The sequence below is a fragment of the Atractosteus spatula genome, chromosome 22 (genome assembly GCF_055471065.1).
Source record: "Atractosteus spatula isolate fAtrSpa1 chromosome 22, fAtrSpa1.hap1, whole genome shotgun sequence".
In the NCBI taxonomy this organism is placed as follows: Eukaryota; Metazoa; Chordata; class Actinopteri; order Semionotiformes; family Lepisosteidae; genus Atractosteus; species Atractosteus spatula.
Genome location: NC_142727.1, coordinates 1696530 through 1719575, shown reverse-complemented (window position 1 = coordinate 1719575; position 23046 = coordinate 1696530). Strand labels below are relative to the sequence as shown.

The window sequence follows — 23046 nt, the reverse complement described above, 5'->3', positions numbered from 1 at the left end:
AAGAGGTAAAAAATGAAACCCCAGTTCTTTTATTCAGACACTTCTGGGCTCATGTGTGACTTCAGCTGGTGCTCTGTTGGCACTGTGCTTCTTCCCTCCCCCAGATAAACCAATAAACCTGCCACCACAGCTCACAGGAATAGGGCAGCAGTTAATCATGGACGTGGTGTTATCAGCCCCTGTGGCAGGAGAGGGCATCAATCAGGAAGGTCAGACCACAGAGAGAGAGGAGCTGGGGGTCCAAGAGGAGGGAAGGGCTTCCTCACGACCCTCTCCAGAGGAGGGGCTGCAGGCACTGGGATTGGGAGGACAGATGGCGCTCTGATCCTCAGACAGCAGTCAGCACAGCAACACACCTCCGGGCAGTGGGGCGTTAGGTCAGGGAGAAGAGGGTTGTGCACCTTGCAAGTGAAGCCAGAATGAACTATCAAGGCAACAGGCTCCCCCACCAAGAGGAGGGGTGACGGCTGACCGCTCCCACAGACCCCACAGCGGGACCCCACTGTCTCCCAGCTCCGAGCCTCCTCCCCTTAGGGTACAGGGAGCTAGAGAGCCCCTGCAGCTCTTGACCTCTGACCCCTGGCAGACTCGGGTCTCACTGCAGCAGAACACATTGAACCTGTCTGTGGACTTGGGGTCCCAGCTGCACCCCTGGACAGCCTCTGCGCTCCGACACCGGCGGAGTCACGGGTGGCTCGCAGAATTCAATTCAATGCATTTTTACATAGCGCCTTTCACAACAAGGTTGCCCCAAGGCACTTAACAAAACAAGTGACCGTAAATGTTGTGAATACAGAACAGAAAAGGCCAGAAGACAACGGAGGAGAGGAACCACAAACTCCTCAGTAAGGAGAAAAGAAACCTGTAGGGGTCCAAGGTCAACTGTCTGCCCAATCCCTAAATGCTAAAATTATACAATTAAAAAAGGGAGAAATGAATGAAGGTATTAATTCATCCATCATGTCTTCTGTATGTCAGTACTCCATGCAGATCTCTGTAGACCAGCAAAATCCTCGTAAACGATAGCTACATCCACGATGTCCCTCTTGGAGCCAAGGCAGTGATGCAGCATCAAACTCAGATGGTACCCAGCCCGGGCGCCATCCAGACATGTGGGGAGGAGAATAGGATAGTTTGGTCAGAACAGATGTAGCTACCTGGTGGGCCAACACAGAGACACACAATGGCATGTACAGCAGCACCAGCAGCCATGGTTGCAGCAGGCTATAATGTAAGGTGTGAGCAGGCTAGGCTGAAGTAATAGGTCTTCAGTTTGGATTTGAATACTGAGATCGACTCGGCATCCCGAACATGGGCTTTCATAAGCGAGGGGCCCTGTATCTAAAGGCTTTTATTTATTAATTTTTTTATTAATGCGCGGAATACGAAGAAGACCTGCATTCTGTGATCTAACCGGCTGACTTGGATGGTAAACATGAATAAGTTCCATTAGACAGACAGGTGCCTGACCTCGGAGAGCCCTGTAAGGAAGTAGAAGGATTTTGAAGTCCGCCCTGTACCTGACAGGAATCCAATGAAGAGAGCTAAGCATGGGGGTTATATTGGTCATACCTTCTGCTCCTAGTAACAATTCCAGCTGCTGCATTCTGAATTCGCTGTAAGGTGATGAAAGAGTGGTGGGTGCTCCCTGATAGTAGGGCTTTGCAGTAGTCTAACCTGCTGTATACAAGAGCATGTACAGTATTACTTTCTCTGTGTCTTGAGTGGAGAGAATCTGCCTTAGTTTTGCAATATTTCTTAATTGTAGGAAGCATGTTATCGATACTGTTTTAACATGAGAATTACACGAGAGCCTTTAATATGACGCCTAGGTTACATGCTGAGTTTTTGAGGCAAATGTTTTAATCCTCTGAGTGAAGTGCTGAAGGTATAGTAGTCCTATCAGTATTGTTGCCTCCAACAGAACAGAACTGCAGAATTCCCACACCACCTGGAATTACAGCGGAGAACTTCCAAAGGTTATTCTCACAGGCTTTTTATTCACCAACAAGAGGATACACACATAAAGCCTAAACACGACACAGCAATTGTCCTCCTCCATCTGACAGTGACATGCTTTTCCACGTGGTTAACTCTCTACACTGTGCCAGTACAGATGGAGGAAATCTAACTAGTCAGTAAAAACACAACAGACAGCTCGTAATCCACACTGGAAAACTGGTTCATCTTCCTTCACCAAATGAAATCAGGTTTGAGTGAGGCTGTAAATCCAATCCAGGCTCACCAGTATCTGCTAAACCTCTCTGCCTGTAACCTGAGAGAAAGCTGTTCTTTTTCTTGATGGAAATCTCCCTCACAGCACTGATCCACTGTTCACATGTTGGGGGCTTTCCAGTAAACCCAGTTTCTTGTGATTGTTGTCTTACTGGCAGCTAAAGGATTGCCTAGTATAAATCTACCCTTTACTTCCAAGTAATCAAAAGTAAAACTACTCAAACACACCAGGGAGACGGGAACAGCGTGTTTAGGTTCACTATATTATTAAGGGTTCATGTAGAGGTTTCCTGTATTGTTGAATTTCCAGGCAGGACAGGATTATGTGTAAATGAGTCTCTACTTGCTCTCCACACAACCTCCAACACTGTGAACTGCTTCCTTTTTGATGCGTTTGAACTTTAGGATGCATGAATAAATGTCAGCTTTTTCCAACAGAAGTTTCCCCAAATTTGTGAACTTGTTGAAATCTGTATCTGTTCTTCCACTGATCTACAGGTTTGACCATTTCCTTTAAATATATTCTGCTGAATCTTCTCATCACACAATCAACATTATGCTCCAGTGCTGATATGAAGTTACTTGATGAGCAGCTATAAAGCTGTCAAGCAGTGTCTTACCTGGGCCTGTAAGTGGCTGCTTCATGAGATCTTCAGATGAGAGTGGTCGCTGCTCTCTGCCAGCACACCTGTCACACAGCGCTGGGTCACGACGCTGCACAGAGCCGGAGACGGCTTCACCTGGGAGGAACATGAAGTCTTACCGAAGGCAGTCAGAGCTGTAACTTCAGAAGTCAGGGTGAAGAAAAATTAAGGATTATGAGCCGATAGTGAGGGCAGCATGCTGGTAGAGTGGCTAGAATTGCAACCTCACAGCACTGGGGCTCTGGGTTCAATTAGCCCACCTGGCAATGCTGCAGCTCTGTACAGTAATGTACTGTATACCCCAGCGGACTGGTACCTGTTGGCTCTGTGCAGTAATGTATACACCAGCGGACTGGTACCTGTTGGCTCTGTGCAGTAATGTATACCCCAGCGGACTGGTACCTGCTGGCTCTGTGCAGTAATGTATACCCCAGCGGACTGGTACCTGCTGGCTCTGTGCAGTAATGTATACCCCAGCGGACTAGTACCTGTTGGCTCTGTGCAGTAATGTATACCCCCAGCGGACTGGTACCTGTTGGTGCTCTGTGCAGTAAGGTATACCCCAGTGGACTGGTACCTGTTTGGTCTGTGCAGTAATGTATACCCCCAGCGGACTGGTACCTGTTGGTGCTCTGTGCAGTAAGGTATACCCCAGCGGACTGGTACCTGTTGGTGCTCTGTGCAGTAATGTATACCCCAGCGGACTGGTACCTGCTGGCTCTGTGCAGTAATGTATACCCCAGCGGACTGGTACCTGCTGGCTCTGTGCAGTAATGTATACCCCAGTGGACTGGTACCTGTTGGTGCTCTGTGCAGTAATGTATACCCAGGGGGGACAACAGTACAGAGGGACACATTGTGCTCTCAGTGCCTATACTGTATCCCCCAACTCTTCTGACACAAACTACAGGACAGAAATCAGACCTAGACTCTCACTCCTCCCCAGACTATTCTGAGACTAACTACAGCACAGAATTCACAATCGGACACACCTCCTCTCACTCTTCCCCAAACTGTTCTAAAACAAAATACAGCACACACAAAAAGTCACAACTGGACTTTCAATCCCTCAGCCTATCCAAACACATCGTGGACAAACTACACTCATGAAGCACAGCTGAACTCTCACCCCCAACTCACCCTGCCCAAACTCGTCTCAGATAAAATACAAATCAAGCTCAGAAATCACAGCTCGCCATACTCTACTGAGAAAAACTACAGCACAGAAATCACAGCTGAACTCTCACACCCTCTCACCCTCCCCAATCTCTTCTGAGACAAACTACTGCACAGTAATCACAGCAGAACTCTTAATCCTCTCACGCCTCCCTAAACTCATCTGAGACCAACTACAGCACAGAAATCACAAGTACTCCTCCACTTCTCTCAACCTTCCCAAACTCGCCTGAGAAAAACTACAGCACAGAAATCACAGCTGTACTCACACTCCCCTCTCCGCCTGCCCAAACTCTTCTGAGAGCTGGACTCTCTTTCTTTTCACCCTACCCTAACTATTCTGAGAAAAACTACAGCACAGAAATCACAAGTACAAATGTGTTGATCAGCTTTTCAGCAACAGTTAGTGGTCACATAAGATGTAGTCAAGCCATATTTCTGAGGTGAAAGAAAGAGGTTTTGACAATATGCTGTACCTGTGGGTCAAATGTCAAGCCTGAATCAAGTATAACCGCCAAGTTTTTCAATATAGACTGAAGGTCAAGTACAGTACCATCTACAGACAGGGTTACGGCACTGGCTTTACAAAGTTGAAATCAGACACCAGAGAGGACTGGGGATATCTGTGGGCAGCTGGGCTCTGTTTTACAGGGGTGGGAAGTGCTCAAGACCCTCACCGGCAAATAACATGTTTTTGTTTTGTTCTGGGGAGCTTTGCAATGACTTACTGTGTCCGGCGCTTATATCAGAGGAGAAAGAAATTGCCTGCTGTTTGCAATATATTTTTTGGGCGTTTTCAATGCAAGGTTGTAATTCCAGGAAAGCTGAAATCAAAGCAATGAAATATTTATGTCCACCAAAAGGACTCAAAGAATGATAATACTTGTAAATAGTTGAACCCGAGCACAAGAACTGCACATTCTCACAGGTAGATTTGCATATGAGGGTGTTGAAAACACCACCCCAGACAGGGATCTTCAACACTGCGCTGGGGCAAAGCCCTCAGAACTCTAGCAGAGAAGAGTGCAGATGAATGGGTTTGACGCAGTGATTTAAGAGCTGGGGCAGAGCCCTCTGACCTCTAATACCCACAAGGAACAGTGAGCTGGAATACCCTGGATAATCACTGTTCTCACTGTAATACCCTGGAACTGTGCTGCAGGACAAGAGCTAACCATCCTCATGAGGAACATATTTACCAGTGAAAACAGCCTGGAGAATACATTTTATATGACTGGAGAAAGGTTCTGAATATTTTTTGATGGTTTGGATATTATTAAATCTGTGCTTTTCTGAAACTTTGTAGAGTTCTGACAGGTAATTATTTGTTTTACAGAATAGAGAAATCCATACAAATATTATAGTTTCGGACTAACATCTAATCTTTCCGAATTTTACGGGCCCCCAGGACGTGAGAGCAGGGAAAGACACATAATCCCTTTACAGCAAAACATTCACATCCAAGTCTGTGAGCAAACTCTTGAAATCTTTCTTTTTAAAACGTTTACAGTCGATGTAAAAACGCCGCTCCTTTCTCGAATATCTGAACTGCATTTCGAGTTCGTCTCTTCCTCAGTCCTCTGCACCATTTCATATAGATTTTAAAACCAGTAAATCAAATGAGCAAATTAAATTCACTCCTTTAACTTGCGTTCCGTTTAATATTTATTAATGACCCGACACTAAAACCGCTATCAGACAGCAAGAAGAAATCATTTAACTCACCAGAGATCCACAGCTGAAATCGTGTGGACTGCAGTTCTTATTTTAAAGACATTTGCCTTGTTTTCCAGACAAGCGTGTCCTGCTTTTCTCCCCTTAGCGTGTCCCGATCCACTCTCTCCTGCTCCCTCTGCTGGACACTCGTGGTCTCTGCACCCAGGAGCTCCGCCCTGGTTCAGCTGTAACCTTACAAACAGGGAGATACTTTTCTATCGGTCCTGTAACTGTTTCTCAGTCAAAGCGACTGCTTTTTCTCCCAAAAAGAATTTGAATATTTAATTATTTCTTTAAAATATTTTCTTTTTCCCGTTTACAACCGTTTTGTGCAATATATGCCAGGGACTAATACATTTATATTTATATTGTGCAATACAACTTTTCTGTGTACTGTTCTGGTTTGGTCTTTGTGTGTTTTGGACTGTCAGTAACTCTTCTTAGTGCACTTAGTGCACTGATTGTACTGCATTATTATTATTATTGTATCCTTCGTTACACTGTGCTGTGTTGACTGTGTTAAGCTGCTGTTGCACTGCAATTTCCCTCACGGGATCAATAAAGTATCTATCTTTCGAAATAAAGCCTTCACAACATAGGGTCAGTTTGACATTTTTACTGTTTGTGATTCTTCTGTTTTCTATAGAAAATACTTGTAAAATAGTAATACCTAAACTCCACAGAAACATTTCAATATCCTGCATTTTCAAAATATACTCCATCTCAAGATAAACAGCAACTTAAAAACTGAGACTTGTGTTTCGCTTCATTAAGATCCGAAATAATTGTTTCAGGTCAGACATGGAGGCTGTTTCATGGAAGCTCGCACGATTTATACTGCCTAAAAACATGCGACCATATAATAACAGGATTTAGACGCAGTTGTAAATTTCTAATCGTTAAAACAAACTAAAAATAAAAAGGAGAAAACATGCAAGCGGACCTGGTTGAGACACGATCCCTCCTTCTCTGACTCGTGCAGCAGCAGAAACATTAACCTCTTCCCTGCCGGAGAGCCGATAGGCACGAACAGCACCGGTGTTCGCGTTATTTGGCGTGAAATCCCTATTAATTAGACATAAATCACACTTCCTGAAAACGCATACTCAGATTATGCAAACAATACGTTCTTCAGACAGCCTGAAATATTAAACGTAAACGGAAAGTCTGCATAAAATACACACAACACGAAATATAGACAGCCTGTTCTGTCCAAAACAGATTTACGTTTAATAAGCGCAGCTCAAAGGCGCTTCAGTATTTCGGATAAAGTAATAACATGCACACAAAAAAAGGTCAAGTGCCCCTTCTCGAGTATGTGGGCGGCTCTTAAAAGAGCCTTTGGGTTCGTAGATCCGGGACGGGCGGGCCGGGTTTACTTGGAGCTGGTGTACTTGGTGACGGCCTTGGTGCCCTCGGACACGGCGTGCTTGGCCAGCTCTCCGGGCAGCAGCAGGCGCACGGCGGTCTGGATCTCCCGGGAGGTGATGGTGGAGCGCTTGTTGTAGTGCGCCAGGCGGGAGGCCTCGCCGGCGATGCGCTCGAAGATGTCGCTGACGAACGAGTTCATGATGCCCATGGCCTTCGACGAGATACCGGTGTCCGGGTGCACCTGCTTCAGCACCTTGTACACGTAGATGGCGTAGCTCTCCTTCCTGGTCTTTCTGCGCTTCTTGCCGCCTTTCCCGGCCGTCTTGGTCACGGCTTTCTTGGAGCCCTTCTTGGGAGCGGATTTCGCTGGTTCAGGCATATTCACACACTGCAGACTGCACAGACAGTAATAAAATCACCCATCTCCTGCAGCCCTCTATTTATAGCGGCCGCATGCAAATCAGCTCGCTCAGCACAGATGCCGGCTCATTGGTCAGCGAGAGAGCTGCTCTCCTATTGGCTGCGCTCTCCGCCAATGAAATTCAAACGGCTGAGCGCCCGAGCCGCTCGCTCTGACTCCAGGCGCCTCTCTCTCCCCTCCGCCCGCGCACACAGGAACAAAGGGCCGTGTGATCCGTTTTCTGAAATCCGACTCTTATATCTCCTTCTCTAGAAAACAATGTGCTCGGTGTAAACTGTCCAATTTGTGCAAACTTGGAGTCAAAAGAACTCTTGGTGATAATCTAGGCAATTTTAAAATCAATTCTGAACCAACAGCATTTTATCGCAAAACTTTTGAGCTTTAGCACAGGTTTCAAATTAGTCTGAGCACAAGAAAACATCACACTAAACCTTTCTACAAAGTGAACGTAAGCAGAAGGGCTCTTTGCAAATGGATTTCAAGCGCTTCGAGCGTCTTTGTCTCGACCTCCCGCCGCGTCTGAGCGAACAAAGAGCCGAGCAGCTTCCTGGCGGGGCGGGAGGGTTAGAAACGGCCCGATATCACAAAAGCGCTTTCTTAAAAGACAAACCAAGCTTGAAGAATAAAAAAAAAACATTTAGAAGCTGAACCCCATTCTGCCCCATGATCTAATAGCAATTTTCTACCCTTTCGAACGCATTTTTTAAGGAGGCTTATCAGAAGAAAATAGTTTAAATACAAAACGCAAAACACAGCGTACGAGTGATAGGGACAAAAACTACCACACCAACACTTCTGGGCAGCATAACGTGTTTCACCAAGAAACGCTACCCCATTAGCAGCCACATCCATATATAGGTCGCTCTGTATTGTATAGTGTACCAGTGTGTAATAAAGCGACTCTGTGATTACTTTATTTCATACTTGCAAATATGGTTTTCAAAATAAAACTTCGATACCCAAACAGATTAGAGCTCTCTTCTGAGAAGGTGGGTGGCTCTTAAAAGAGCCTTTGGGTTGATACGTCGGGGTCCGGTCCGGCAGTGAAGCTCCGCTCCTGTTCAGCCTCCGAAGCCGTACAGGGTGCGGCCCTGGCGCTTCAGCGCGTACACCACGTCCATGGCGGTGACGGTCTTCCTCTTGGCGTGCTCAGTGTAGGTGACGGCGTCGCGGATGACGTTCTCCAGGAACACCTTCAGCACCCCGCGGGTCTCCTCGTAGATCAGCCCGGAGATCCGCTTCACTCCCCCACGGCGAGCCAGGCGGCGGATGGCGGGCTTGGTGATTCCCTGGATGTTGTCACGGAGAACCTTGCGGTGACGCTTAGCGCCTCCTTTTCCGAGTCCCTTTCCGCCTTTGCCTCTTCCAGACATCTTCAAGTTATCAGCTGTGAACACAACACACACTGCTGGGCTGCAGCCGCGGCGCTTCTCTTTTCAAGCCTGAGAGCGGACCTGCTTGAGACCGGAGGCGCACTGACACACGAGCCCGCCTCCTCTCCGACTGCAGCAGCAGCCCAGACTGCACATGAACCCCTTCCCTGCCGTGAGCTCTCCCACAGCAGCGCTGCAGAGGACAGACCTCGAGTATTCAATGTTTATGTTGATGCGACCCGAGGTGCTGTAATATTCTCGTGTAGATTTAGACCTAATTCCGCGCACAACACAAAAACACAGAATTCGGAATGGAAAATGTAGTGTACTACTGTGTATGAGGGTCATGAATAGCTGACATAAAGCATTCATCGTTGAAGTAGTACATATCTCGTTCTCCACCCCTTATGTAGCATTGAATAAACAATCCAGCTGTTAAAAAGTCCAAAATGTAAGGACGTCTTTTAAAACGCTTAAAAGGAAATGCTTCACCCAAACTGTCTTTATAAACGTTCTTAAACCATTTCATTGAAATCTCGATCACATGGATTGTCTGAGGTTCATGGCTAGTTAGCACAGTGGTCCTCACAGATCTGTACTGCAGTATAAATGCTTCTTCTGGGGTGAAATGAAGAGCGATGGAGGGACCAGTAAGCTGCTACTTAATTGCGAACAGACACCGAATTCGTAAAACGTATAGTAGTGTAAGGGGTTTTAATGCCACTCGTTCTTGTATCATTAAAATAATCCCATGCACTTAAACTTTCAAAGGTAGATATGAAGGCTGAAAAACAGAGGTAGAGCAAAAGGGGGACGTGTGTCGGTGGGTAACTGCAGCAGTGTAGTCGTGCGCGAATGGGCTTTTACACGAGGGGGTAGAAAACCGCTTCTCAGTACGGATTTCACTTATCACCTAACCAAACGAGAATTGTGCCTCGTACAGGCTATAGTGGAATATATGAACCCTCTCGAGTGTTGTGGTGGCTCTGAAAAGAGCCTTTGTGTTCAAGGGGAAAGATCCTGCAGCGGGCGGTCCGTGTCTAAGCGCGCTCCCCGCGGATGCGGCGGGCCAGCTGGATGTCTTTGGGCATGATGGTCACCCTCTTGGCGTGGATGGCGCACAGGTTGGTGTCCTCGAAGAGCCCCACCAGGTAAGCCTCGCTGGCCTCCTGCAGAGCCATGACGGCGGAGCTCTGGAAGCGCAGGTCGGTCTTGAAGTCCTGGGCGATCTCTCTCACCAGGCGCTGGAAAGGCAGCTTGCGGATCAGCAGCTCGGTGGACTTCTGGTAGCGGCGGATCTCCCGCAGAGCCACGGTGCCGGGCCTGTAGCGGTGGGGCTTCTTCACGCCGCCGGTGGCGGGGGCGCTCTTGCGGGCAGCCTTGGTGGCCAGCTGCTTCCTGGGCGCCTTGCCGCCGGTGGACTTGCGAGCGGTCTGCTTGGTTCTCGCCATCTTCCTCGCTGCTCTTCACAATCAGCACTGTAGTGAGAGGTGCTGCCGGCACTCGGGTTTATATGCGCAGGCAGCCCCGTCCTGATTGGCTGAACGGCCCCGGGACCCTCTCGCTGATTGGATCGTTTGAGAAGGAGCGCGCAGTTCATACACCCTCTCCAATCCTCTTTGTTTGATCAAGTCAAAGTATAAAGGCGTTTTTATACCTAGAAATCAATAACCTGGCAAGAACCTTTATTACTTTTAACTATAATAATGTAGGACAAGAATATACTTCCATTAAATCATGAAATAGTGTAATCCTACTATAATGAAGTTAAATCAAACATATGTTACAGTGTAAAAGCGCATCCTGTGACTCAGGGGAGGAGTGCTGTGCTGAGGGACCCCGATTTCTGTTCAACTCTGCAGCTCGGGGTAAAAAGCTCGTTATACACTAATGTAAATGATAGAATAATGTGAATTAAGAGAACAATCTTCTAAACCCCATTACAAGTACTATAGGGAACCCAGTTTGTTCTGCTCGGTTTATAATTAAAAGGTGAAAATCTACCTGAACGAACGGAACAAAGAAAATGATCGTATGAACTGTATTGGGAGCGCAACAGAAATCGCTCGTCCACACAGCGGCTGTGATACGGAGCCACAGACACCACTGAGGAACAAAAACACGTGCTCCGACCTATTTATAAATGTATATTGCACTTATATTAATAAAAACAGAAATCGCTCTTTTCAAGAGGCTGTGGGTGGCTCTTAAAAGAGCCTTTGTGTTCGGGGTCAGTCGGGGTCTCTGCCGGGCTGTTTACTTGCTCTTGACCGGCTTCTCGGTCTTCTTGGGCAGCAGCACCGCCTGGATGTTGGGCAGCACGCCGCCCTGCGCGATGGTCACGCCGCCCAGCAGCTTGTTCAGCTCCTCGTCGTTGCGGACGGCGAGCTGCAGGTGCCGGGGGATGATGCGGGTCTTCTTGTTGTCCCGGGCGGCGTTGCCAGCCAGCTCCAGGATCTCGGCGGTCAGGTACTCCAGCACCGCGGCCAGATACACCGGGGCTCCGGCGCCGACCCGCTCGGCATAGTTTCCCTTGCGCAGCAGGCGGTGGACACGGCCCACAGGGAACTGCAATCCGGCCCTGGAAGAGCGAGTCTTGGCCTTGGCTCTAGCCTTACCGCCGGTCTTTCCTCTGCCGCTCATCTTGCACTATCAAGCTTGTCTGAAGAAATGTGACAACAATGATCACAAGTTGTCTGCCGCCCCGCTTTTGAAGAGTCGCGGCTGAATTTGATTGGTTGGACGGGAACAAGCTCTCCACCCAATCAGAGATCAGTGTTGCCACCCAGCGCTCTCGGTCTCGACCAATCAACAGGCAGGAGGGAAATTCGGACTCTGAACACAGCGCGGCTCTGCTGCCGAGCGAAGGACCAATATTTGTTTTTCAATTTCAAGCTTATTATCATTATTCTAATACACAGGTATATGGAATAGCGAAATGCTATTTAGCTACCTCTCAGACGGTAAGTGGTAAAAAACAACAATACAGTTGCATAAGAAAAGAAAGACAGAGACAACAGGCCATGTGCAGAACAACAGGCGATTAGCAAAACTACAACAGATAATGTGCAAAACACACTGCTTAATCGGTCATTTTCATGCTTTAGAAAGTATATTTTAGTGAATTTCACCGCCATCTGACTCTCAGTAACTATGTCTTAACACGCTACCTTGAGTGGAATTAAGCTCAACTCCCATAAGAATCTGGATCACCCGCCTGCGAGGGCTCAGTATTGAAAAGTCACCGTTGTCGCTCTTATAGTGATCAAGTTGTCACGTTACGCCTTTTCACAAGTCCGCTATAGCTGCGAGACTAGCAGTCACGAATTGCAAGTCACACACTAATGAAAACCTACGGGCAATGTAACAGTGTAACATTTCACCTCATTGTTGGTGATGAGATACAAGGAGTCACAGCGTTGCTCAGTGACGATTAGAAAGTTTCATTCTTAACGAAAAGGCCCCCTTATAATTCTACAAAACCTTCCCTATGCACCCATTATTTGCAATAGTATTTACATTTGAACAATATTTTACTCAGTTCGACTAAATATCGCATTTCAGTTTCAATTTCAAGAAAAAGGATACTTTAATCGCTAAAACTCAATACCCCCCCATCGTGTAAAATAACTATTCCCCCCATCGAGCGAACCGGCGCTTTCAGGCGGTGAAAAGGGAAAGTCTGCGCTCTCTCTCGGAAGGGCTGGTGGCTCTTAGAAGAGCCTTTGGGTTTGGAGGAAACTAACTCGGGGGTCGATCGCTCACTTCTTCTTGGGAGCCGCTTTCTTAGCTTTGGCCGTCTTGGGTTTGGCCACCTTGGGCTTCGCTGCCTTGGCTTTCTTCGGGCTCTTTGCCTTCTTAGGCGCCGCGGGCTTCTTGGCCTTCTTGGGGCTCTTGGTCGCCTTCTTGGCCGCTGCGGGCTTCGCGGCTTTCTTGGGCGACTTCTTGGCGGCCGCCGGCTTCTTGGGCGCCGCCTTCTTGGGCTTCTTGGCGGCCGCTGGCTTCTTAGCCGCTGCGGGTTTCTTGGCCGCCGGCTTCTTGGCTTTGGCGGCGGCGGCGGCTTTCTTCACGGGCTTGGTCTTGGTCTCCGCCTGCTTCTTGTTGAGCTTGAAGGAGCCCGAGGCGCCGGTGCCCTTGGTCTGCACCAGGGTGCCCTTGGTCACCAGGCTCTTGATGGCCAGCTTGACGCGGGAGTTGTTCTTCTCCACGTCGTAGCCGCCGGCCGCCAGGGACTTCTTCAGGGCGGCCAGGGACACGCCGCTGCGCTCCTTGGAGGCGGACACGGCCTTCAGGATGAGCTCTCCCACGCTGGGGCCCGCTTTCTTGGGCTTGGCGGCGCTCTTCTTCTTGGGCGCCTTGGCCGGCGCGGCGGCGGGGGCCGGAGCGACTTCTTCTGCCATCGCTGCGTCTCTGTCTGCTGTCGGACTGTCTGCGGCTCCGCGCGCAGGCGGGACTTCAAGGCCGCATGAGAACCGTGGAGACTCAACCGCTGCTGCTGCAGCTCCGCTCCGCACAGCCCGCTCGCACTTGTGTTTTCTCCGCGCACAAAACTGCCCCGTAATCCTCACAACTACACCGAAACGAGTACAAAAGATGCAAAATGCAGAGAAAACCCCCTGTTCTTTAATATGCAGTTGAGTTACAGCTGTTTCTGTTCGGTAATTTTGACAGAATTGCTCAAACTCCAACAACAGAGCTCACGAAAGGCGGTGCTCGCCCGGCACTTTGTCGTCTATTTCTAAAATAAATGTACTTAAACCGTCAGTAAAGACAAAAACAATGTGTACATAATACAGCCGAGGCCGCCGGTCATGTACCACAATAAGAATGAATTCTGAATTATTTTAAACTGATGATTTATTTTGCTCTATGTTCAGTGTCATTAACACACTCCCGGACTCGCTGTTTCTAAGGAGACGGACAAGTTTTGTCAAACTAGACAGTTTTATCCCTGTGAATTTCGGAGTATTTCGAGTTTTTCCACAGATACGCTTTTACAAAATGCTTTACAAGCGTATTTTGTCGCTTTGTTTATCTCATATATTTCCAAATCTCTTCCTTCAAAGGCGATTCTTCAATGGGGCTTTAGTAAAGACCGCGACTCTCTACCGTCAATACCAACATTCCTGAAGCTCTTTCTAAACCTGTTACTTCGGATTTCAGTTCCTCCAGATCCTTCAGCATCGTCCCAGCTTCTCGGGAGGAGACAGTTAGCAGAAAGCCCGTGATATTACTGTTCGTACAAGACGGGCAGAAAAAAAGGAATTTCAAAATGCTTAGTTTTATTTTCTTTCATCTGGATCGTGTGGACACCCGTCCATTCCCCAGAGATTTAAATTAAGAAGTTTGTCTCTGGGGCTCACGGTAGGACTCATACCAATCCAGCAGGAACAGGGCAGAAATTGGAGACATGCAGACTCCATTCAGAAGGATTCTTCCATCCCGAATTAAAATCAAGACCTGAGAGGCAGAAGTTGTAGATGCTTTATTTTGAAACCTATCTTAATAATATTAATCAAATAGAAGACCTACACTAATACTGAATTATCCACACAGTGTAGAAACACCCTGAGTTCTTGTATTTAGTTAATTGTCAGTTCTGCCGTGTGTGTGTGTGTGTGTGTGTGTGGGGGGGGGGGGGGGGCGTATTCTCACTGGTTCTTTATTATTCTCAATAATTCTTCAGTCTTGCTACAGATTAGTTTTGTTCTAGACCGTTACTCATAAACACCAAATTGCTGCAGTGTGAATTCCCTTTCATAGAACAGCAATCGCTCCTTGGTAAAGAAACAGTCTAAATACACCAAACAAGTGTAGTTTTTTAAACAGGAGACACTGCTTTACCCAAAGAGCTGTGGGAGAATGGAGCAAGTTGTCCAGCCATGTTGATCCCCTCGCTACTCTCTACAAACAACAGGACGAGATCTGGGTCCATTAAGAATAAGAATAATTTATTTATATAGCTCTTTCCTGGACACTCCACTCAAAGCTCTTTACAGGTCATGGGGATCCCCTCCACCCCCACCAGCGTGCAGCCCCACCTGGATGATGCTCCAGTCCTCCCCCCACACACCAGCTCTCAGTGGGGAGGAGAGCAGAGTGATGGAGCCAGTTCAGAGAGGGGGATTATTAGGAGGCCATGATGGGTAAAGACCAGGGGGAAATTTGGCCAGGACACTGGGGTAACAACCCTACTCTTTTCAAGAAACACCCTGGGATTTTTAATGACCACAGAGAGTCAGGACCTATAATGGGGTATTATAGCCTGGCCCCACTCACACCTCTTCCAGCAGCAGCCTTAGTTTTTCCCAGGAGTCTCCCCTCCAGGTACTGACCAGGCTCACACTGCTGAGCTCCAGTGGGGCTGCAGGGTGATAAGGCTGCTGGCTACAACTAGCTGTTAACTACCTTACTATTGAGCATAGGCATGCAGGTACCCTGGAGTGTGTATTTTCTCCAGTTTAAAGAACTGCGTTAGAGTTTTGATAAGTGGCTGCAGTACAGGTCAATAACCTCTGCTTTGTTTACGAATAAAAACGATTATTTCTCTCCTGCTCCCCCTGCTGGACAACCGTGGTCTCTGCTCCCTGAGCCTCGTCCTGGTTCAGCTGTAGCCTTACAGACAGATCTTATATATACCATCACTTACCTCATCTTACAGATATGCCGGGACGCTGCAGATATTTAAATATTTATTAATACAATAAATAAGCAGTAACAAACTAAAATCAGACACATAAAACCTCATTTAGGTTGGTTGTTTTTTTTTCTCCACAGAACACGGGAATATGTAACTCTGTGTAGTTAAAGTCATAAGCAGTCTTTAGTTATAATGATCATAGTCAGTATCTGCTCCTTCTCGAGTCTGTGGGCGGCTCTTAAAAGAGCCTTTGGGTTCGCTGATCGGGGACGGGCGGGCCGGGTTTACTTGGAGCTGGTGTACTTGGTGACGGCCTTGGTGCCCTCGGACACGGCGTGCTTGGCCAGCTCTCCGGGCAGCAGCAGGCGCACGGCGGTCTGGATCTCCCGGGAGGTGATGGTGGAGCGCTTGTTGTAGTGCGCCAGGCGGGAGGCCTCGCCGGCGATGCGCTCGAAGATGTCGCTGACGAACGAGTTCATGATGCCCATGGCCTTCGACGAGATGCCGGTGTCCGGGTGCACCTGCTTCAGCACCTTGTACACATAGATGGCGTAGCTCTCCTTCCTGGTCTTTCTGCGCTTCTTGGTGCCCTTGGCGGCCGTCTTGGTCACGGCTTTCTTGGAGCCCTTCTTGGGAGCGGATTTCGCTGGTTCCGGCATGTCTCCTCTCTGGTTTGCTTTAATGTGCTTCCTCCTTCTTTGGCAGACGCTTTTATAGTAGCGGTATGCAAATAAGCCACCGGCAAAGCAGAGCTGCTCTCATTGGTTAATCTGGCTGTTTTGCGAGTATTCAGCTTCTATTGGCTGTCCGTCTGGACCAATGAGAAGCTCCGCTGCATCTTGACCTTTGTGCCGTAGTCAAGCCGGCCCCAGCCGGTTCCAACCAGCATTGAGAACAAAGACCTCGTGGCAATCAGGGAAGCAGAAATACATATTTTTTTCCCCTTTGGTCTCGATCTACGTTTAATGAATGCATCAGGTCTATCGCCATTTCTAAAAATCAAAGGTTTTACTTGCATCGAAAACACCAAATTAACTCTGGCTGCATTGTTAGATGCAATTTAACCCATAACCACCCCCGTCTTCTCCCACTGCATTTTCTGTTTACCATTTGGCGCCGGACATTTGAGAATAAAGTCGCGCAAATGTCTTAATCGGAATTCTTTGCTCTGTGAAAACGGTGAAAACAGTAGGTCGCTAAAAAACTACCATGCATTTTCTCCGACTGAATTAGTTAATACAGACACATATACAGCGAGAGCCGAGGAAGCGGTCTGTAAAGACAGGGAGGAATTCAGAATTTCTAATTCAGAGTTCAGTTTCTAATACAGATAATACCCGAATCACACGGCTCAGTACACAATAAGAATCAATCGCTCCTTAATCGAAAGACTGGGTGGCTCTTAAAAGAGCCTTTGGGTTGATACGTCGGGGTCCGGTCCGGCAGTGCAGCTCCGCTCCTGTTCAGCCTCCGAAGCCGTACAGGGTGCGGCCCTGGCGCTTCAGCGCGTACACCACGTCCATGGCGGTGACGGTCTTCCTCTTGGCGTGCTCGGTGTAGGTGACGGCGTCGCGGATGACGTTCTCCAGGAACACCTTCAGCACCCCGCGGGTCTCCTCGTAGATCAGCCCGGAGATCCGCTTCACTCCCCCACGGCGAGCCAGGCGGCGGATGGCGGGCTTGGTGATTCCCTGGATGTTGTCGCGGAGAACCTTGCGGTGACGCTTAGCGCCTCCTTTCCCGAGTCCCTTTCCGCCTTTGCCTCTTCCAGACATCTTCTCTCTTATTTAGATACAAAACAATTACTCTCCAGCTTCCCCGTGCCCGCTCTATATTCACTGCAGGCGGACCTTGTTGAAACCAGACGAGTTCTTGTCGCCTCCCACGCGCTTGTCCAGCTGCGTCGCGCGTTAACCTCTTCACTGCCGCAAGCGGTCCATAGAGGACGGCATCTGTGCTTTGACCGCATTTAAAGCGACTTTCAGCTTAATAAAGGATAACGAAGGATAGCTCACAGAGAAGCTGTGAATAAAGATATTTATTCCGAAACCAACGGGGAGCTAGTGAGATTAACAAATGCTGCAGGGGATCATATTGGAATGAGTGTTAGCGTGCTGTGCGCATATCTTTATTTTCTTCCTGTCGTCACAGTTGTTTTATGTCTTTATCAGGGCATCTGATACCATAATAATAAACCAAGACTTCGGGCTACTCGGTTGCATTTCTCGTAACGCAGAAGTGACTTCGTGCGAGACCGTTGGCCTCCCCCGCCACCGACCTGTTCTTCCGGGTAGTTTGATGTAGTTTCATGTTGCAAGTTACGGAAAAAAAAAACTTTTTTTTATAATTAACCTATTAGTAATACTGGGTCGATATCATGTCCACAAAGCATAACGGTCTAGTGGTACTCCCAAGGAGCAAGTGAAGGATTATTCCCCGCTGAAGAGAGAAGGTTTCGGCTGTGGAGCTCCCTTCTTTGATGCCTGTAAGGAGGCTGAAACTCCATCACTATCGCTTAAACCCCCTTGAAAACTTGACACATAACAGGACAAAAAAAAAAAAACAATCGATCATTCTTGTTCTTTTCTCCTTTGTATTAGTTGATGTCCAATAAAACTTTGAAGGAAAAAAAGTTTGATCTCACGTGCCAGTCCGTCACAGAAATTGAACCACTGCCCCAACCTGCCACGCCCCCCCCCCGCTAAATAAGTGCATCACAAAATTAAAAACGGCAAAATGCTTCCGCCAAGGAAGCGTAAACGGGGCAGAGAACAAGTGGGCCTGATACACGTTTTCAAACCTCTCGAAGGCACAGACAGTCATCCCCCCAAGCTTCGGAAGAAACAGTTTAACACGAACCAGGGGGCAGGAGCGGGACCGACGGCGAACTGCAGTCAGAACTGAGGACAGGAGGTGCGTCTCGACACCGAGAGGTGCGGGAGAGTGGAACGAGCTCCCCAGCCATGTTGTTAAAGCTAATCCTCCGGCTTCTGGCAAGAGACTTCCGGAGGAGACCTTCCGAGCAGGACAGGAGGCCCTACTCTGCACAAAGGGCTGTGGGAGAGTGGAGCAAGCTGCCCAGCCCTGCTGTTCAGGTTGATCCCCCGGCGTCTATCGGGAAACAAGTGGATGAAACGCTCAGATCACGTGGCTACTGACTACCAAATGAACCAGATGGCGGCTTCTTCTCATCTTTAACTGCCCTTCTGTTGCAATGACATGGATATTAATATACGTTTTGAAAGCTCCTATTCTCTGAATACATTAGTTATCAGCAGCTAAGTGAACACCCTAAAAAAAAAAAACACTTCAGCTTAAAAGCACAGGAATCTGCTATGATCATTCCTGCCTACCCAAAATTCAAAGATTTAAAACACTGTATGTTCCATGACAGCCCTTTCAAAACACACAGACTCCTCAGATTCAGAATACAGATTTATTGTGAGAACACAGCATTTCATGTACTACAAAACACAGGTTTGTACACCGGTCAAATTATTTTGAAAAGAGAATGAGGTAAACAATCAATCGATATTGCTGGAAAACAGATAAAAACCTGAAGGCCATGGGGACTGTCAAACAGTCCAATCAGAATGAGGATGAGGGTGAGGGGATTATAGTTACCGGGCAGAATACCGACGCAAAGAATGCTGATTGGCTGCCAACATCTCTCCGTGTCATACAGTTCACACACAGAGCTGAGGAAGCACAGCGAGCGAGGGACAGCGAAAAGGGACTGGGCCAGTACCTCCTCGCTGTAATCCCGCAGTGTTCATCAGACAGCTCGGCGTCCCTCAGACTAGGCTGTGAGGAAAAATAGCCCTACGGCACCAGTCCTGGCAGCTGACTGGTCCAAGCCGTCCTCCTCTTCGGTCCAATCCCGTCCAAGAGGGGGTCGCGGGTCAGACCACACCCCACACCTCCTCGAAGGCGGTGCAGATCTTGGCGCAGGTGAGAGCAGCGGAAAGCGGGTAGTTGCTGATCGAAACGGTCTTCTCCGTGTAATCGACGTTGATCTGGAAGACAGGGGAGGGAAGACGGCGATCAAAGCCCCCATCGCCGCCGCCACCGATCGCCGTCAACAGGATCATCGCCCTCCGGCCTAAACCCTCTCTGCAGAACGCTTGAAACAGAAGCACCCCCGATCCAAGACGGAACAATCTCAGAGTCTGTGGAGGACACCCATCCATTTTGTACTCAACTCTGTCCGAATTCAGGGTCCTGGGGGAGCCGGGGCCTATCCTGGGCAAGCAAAGGGCGCAAGGCAGGCTACACCATGGGCGGGACGCTAGACCATCCCAGGACACACACGCGCTCACACCAGGGCCAGTTTCCCCAGAATCCCATTAGCCTGCCGGAGGAGGAGGAAGCCGGAACAACAAGGAAGGGAATCCATTCTGGGAAATGTCCTCCATTTCGTAACGTAAACTGGAGGTTTTAACGAGTTACTGTGTACATATTTACCTTCACTGCTGTCTAAAATGCACTCAGCAATGCCAACTCTTTCCAACCCCAAAATATGAAAATAGCCTTGCCGTTCCCCTTTAAACCAACCCGATTCGGATGATTCCTAGTTCCTAAGACGGCGACCACAAACGTCCTCACCGCCCAACCCCCCCCCCCCCACTCACCGCTCCGTGAGCGAAGGCGCCGATGACCAATGCCGCGGGGCCCTCAGCCGGGACGAGGTCGCGGGGGGACAGGGCCGTCCCCTGGGCGGAGAAGGAGGTGCCGATCCGGGGGCAGCCGGGCGGCAGGTGGTCGGACACGGGGTTCCTGATGAGCCGCAGGAGCTTCTGGGGGCCGTCGGCCGCCCGGACGCTGAGCTTGTGCAGCAGCTGGACTGCGAGAGAGCAAGGCAGGCAGGGTGAGCAGCCAGGAACGCAGCCGGGGAGGACGAGAGAGGGAGGGAGAGGGGACTTACCCATGAGCCCGCAGAAGCGGTCAAAGGTGCGAGGGATGCGGGTCTGGGGGTTGATCTCAATCAGGGCATTCTTCTCCGTGTGGACAAAAACCTGGAGGAGGCCTGCTCGGTTCAGAGGACTGTCCATCAACATCAAAAGAGACTGACGGGGACAGAGAGAGAGCTGTGTCAGTGTGTCCACAGGGACTAGAAGAGTCTAGAGCCCTGTGACTGGGCTGTGTCAGTGTGTCCACAGGGACTAGAAGAGTCTAGAGCCCTGTGACTGGGCTGCGTCAGTGTGTCCACAGGGACTAGAAGAGTCTAGAGCCCTGTGACTGGGCTGCGTCAGTGTCCACAGGGACTAGAAGAGTCTAGAGCCCCGTGACTGGGCTGTGTCAGTGTGTCCACAGGGACTAGAAGAGTCTAGAGCCCTGTGACTGGGCTGTGTCAGTGTGTCCACAGGGACTAGAAGAGTCTAGAGCCCTGTGACTGGGCTGTGTCAGTGTGTCCACAGGGACTAGAAGAGTCTAGAGCCCTGTGACTGCGCTGCGTCAGCATGTCCACAGGGACTAGAAGAGTCTAGAGCCCTGTGACTGGGCTGTGTCAGTGTGTCCACAGGGACTAGAAGAGTCTAGAGTCCTGTGACTGGGCTGTGTCAGCGTTGTTGATTACTGTAAAGCTCTACTAGCTGGGGTATCTAAATCCACATGGAATAAACTCCAGTATATCCAGAATCCCGCCCAGGGCCAGTGCAAATGATCGCATTACTCCTGTCCTGGAGTCCCGGCACTGGCTTCCTGTCAGTGTATGATTATTAGATGACAAGCCGGAGTGGGCGCAGTACCTGGTGCGTGATGTCGGGCCTCACCCGTCCCGGTTCCCTTCCGCTCTTGATGATCAGGCTCTTGTGTTTGTCGCAGTTCAGCAGCTCGAACGTCTTCCCCACCTGTGAGGAGACACCGAGCGTAGGGGTTTGCACACGCAAGCAGGGGGGAGTGCCCGGTGAGTGTGGGAAAAGGCAAGAGAGGACTGTGCCCAGCATCGGCCCCGACCCGCTGGGGGCGGGAAACAGCACAGGCTGGCGGCTCCTCTTGGACCTCAGGGAACATACTCCAGGAATGACAGCGATTGTGGGCATCAAGGAGGCAGCAGTGAAAGTGGAGAGAAAAGGGCTACACCTGAGCAGAAAAACACCGGCACTTCCAAATGTCGCTTCTGCAGACCAGGGCCACGGTGACTGGGAGCCCATCCCAGAGAGCACTGGGGACCATGCAGCATAGAACCAGGACAGGCCAGTATAATACTATCACACAAACAGACTGTATAACACTATAACACTGCACACAATACAGTCAATCACACTGCAGGCCAGTACTATACAGTCCAGTATCACACAAACAGACTGTATAACACTATAACACTGCACACAATACAGTCCAGGCCAGTAAAATACAGTGAGGCGCTCAGTGAAAAGACGGTTTCTTAGCCTAATGTAATACGAAACAATACAATGCATAACAACATAATTAAATACGCCAGCATAACACAATAAGTTCCATAACACTACAGTACTCTTCAATGTAAAGTAGCGCCATTCAGCATGACAAGGTATTTATTATTTAGGACATTTTTAAATATGATACAGTCCACAAAGCATTGTGCTCTAGAGTATTGTTAACAGACAAGCACGCTTCCAAACTGACATACAGAACGCTACAGTATCGAAACACTGGGCCATTAATAGTATACAACTTGTCCTACACATTTAGAAAAAAAGATCAAATACACACATAACTCCGAAATCCTACATAAGGGTGTACGTGTTTTATATAGGTATCACAGCAGTTATTTAAAAGACGACAGTACCTTGACTGTTTCCAGAGTCGCTCCTTCCAGGATTACCACTAACCGCTTTTCAGTCATCCTATCATGCAGAGTCCGAAGGTGTTTGGCCGGTTTCGGGTCATATTCGTCCATATCATCCGAACCACGTTTCGGCCCGCCGTGCGCCGCCATCTTCCTCCTGCAAGAAACACACAGACGCCAGAAGCGCTTAGCGTCGCATGAGTTTTACGTCACTTTGCCCAAAACGAGGCAGCTCCTGCTTTGGGCGGAAATCCTAAGGCAGAAACGACGTTGATTGGGTTATTTACATGTCATTTTCTCAGTTGCCCCGCCTCTACTTATCCATATGCAAATTTTCTACTGTGACCTCTTTTCTATCATTTCGCAATTATGATTTGGCTCATTTAGGGTAGTTAAAAATATTTGTGCTCTAAAATTGTACATAGAAGTACTTGTGTTGCTTACTATAAGTTAAGTAGTGTATATAACTACTTTTTATAAGTTTGTTAGTAATGCATACAGCTATACAAGGGATGATGTTGGGTAGCCTTAATAAGTTAAGACTGAAAAAAGTTATACACATAGCACTAGTTGTGAGACAGATTGTCTGCTCCTTTTAGGCTGGGACAGGAGATCACACACTGTATTATTATTATTATTATTATTATTATTATTATTATTATTATTATTGAGAGACAGACTCAGTCTCTGTTCCTCAGGTT

The 23046-nt window shown here is 48.6% G+C and overlaps 6 protein-coding genes, 1 long non-coding RNA gene and 1 pseudogene across 7 annotated transcripts; all 8 read right to left on the bottom strand.

The window, feature by feature from the left end:
* Window positions 1–521: 521 nt before the first annotated feature.
* Window positions 522–6836, bottom strand: LOC148816469 (uncharacterized). Its single transcript, XR_016094704.1, has 3 exons — window positions 6715–6836; window positions 5781–5963; window positions 522–2975 (listed from the first exon to the last, which is right to left on the bottom strand). It is a non-coding gene; the product is annotated as an uncharacterized LOC148816469 (long non-coding RNA).
* A 262-nt stretch (window positions 6837–7098) lies between these two features.
* LOC148816466 (histone H2A-like) lies at window positions 7099–11579 on the bottom strand. The gene is made up of 2 exons (XM_088940048.1): window positions 11208–11579; window positions 7099–7464 (listed from the first exon to the last, which is right to left on the bottom strand). Exons 1-2 carry the CDS (start codon window positions 11577–11579, stop codon window positions 7147–7149), a joined length of 690 nt encoding a protein of 229 aa, XP_088796174.1. The 3' UTR covers window positions 7099–7146.
* On the bottom strand, window positions 8625–8936 carry LOC148816468 (histone H4). The gene has a single exon (XM_088939857.1). The coding sequence runs from the start codon at window positions 8934–8936 to the stop codon at window positions 8625–8627; it is 312 nt and encodes a 103-aa protein (XP_088795983.1).
* On the bottom strand, window positions 9977–10387 carry LOC148816467 (histone H3). Its single transcript, XM_088940054.1, has one exon. It carries the CDS (start codon window positions 10385–10387, stop codon window positions 9977–9979), a length of 411 nt encoding a protein of 136 aa, XP_088796180.1.
* Window positions 11580–12577: 998 nt separating the features above from the next.
* Window positions 12578–13350, bottom strand: LOC148816465 (histone H1 pseudogene; annotated as a pseudogene).
* Window positions 13351–15622: 2272 nt separating this feature from the next.
* Window positions 15623–16245, bottom strand: LOC148816464 (histone H2B 1/2-like). Its single transcript, XM_088940058.1, has one exon. The coding sequence runs from the start codon at window positions 16233–16235 to the stop codon at window positions 15861–15863; it is 375 nt and encodes a 124-aa protein (XP_088796184.1). The 5' UTR covers window positions 16236–16245; the 3' UTR covers window positions 15623–15860.
* Window positions 16246–17016: 771 nt separating this feature from the next.
* Window positions 17017–17351, bottom strand: LOC148816463 (histone H4). The gene has a single exon (XM_088940061.1). It carries the CDS (start codon window positions 17349–17351, stop codon window positions 17040–17042), a length of 312 nt encoding a protein of 103 aa, XP_088796187.1. The 3' UTR covers window positions 17017–17039.
* Window positions 17352–18998: 1647 nt separating this feature from the next.
* emg1 (EMG1 N1-specific pseudouridine methyltransferase) lies at window positions 18999–22512 on the bottom strand. The gene is made up of 5 exons (XM_088940047.1): window positions 22346–22512; window positions 21324–21425; window positions 20501–20642; window positions 20208–20419; window positions 18999–19592 (listed from the first exon to the last, which is right to left on the bottom strand). Exons 1-5 carry the CDS (start codon window positions 22493–22495, stop codon window positions 19479–19481), a joined length of 720 nt encoding a protein of 239 aa, XP_088796173.1. The 5' UTR covers window positions 22496–22512; the 3' UTR covers window positions 18999–19478.
* Between the last annotated feature and the right edge of the window lie 534 nt (window positions 22513–23046).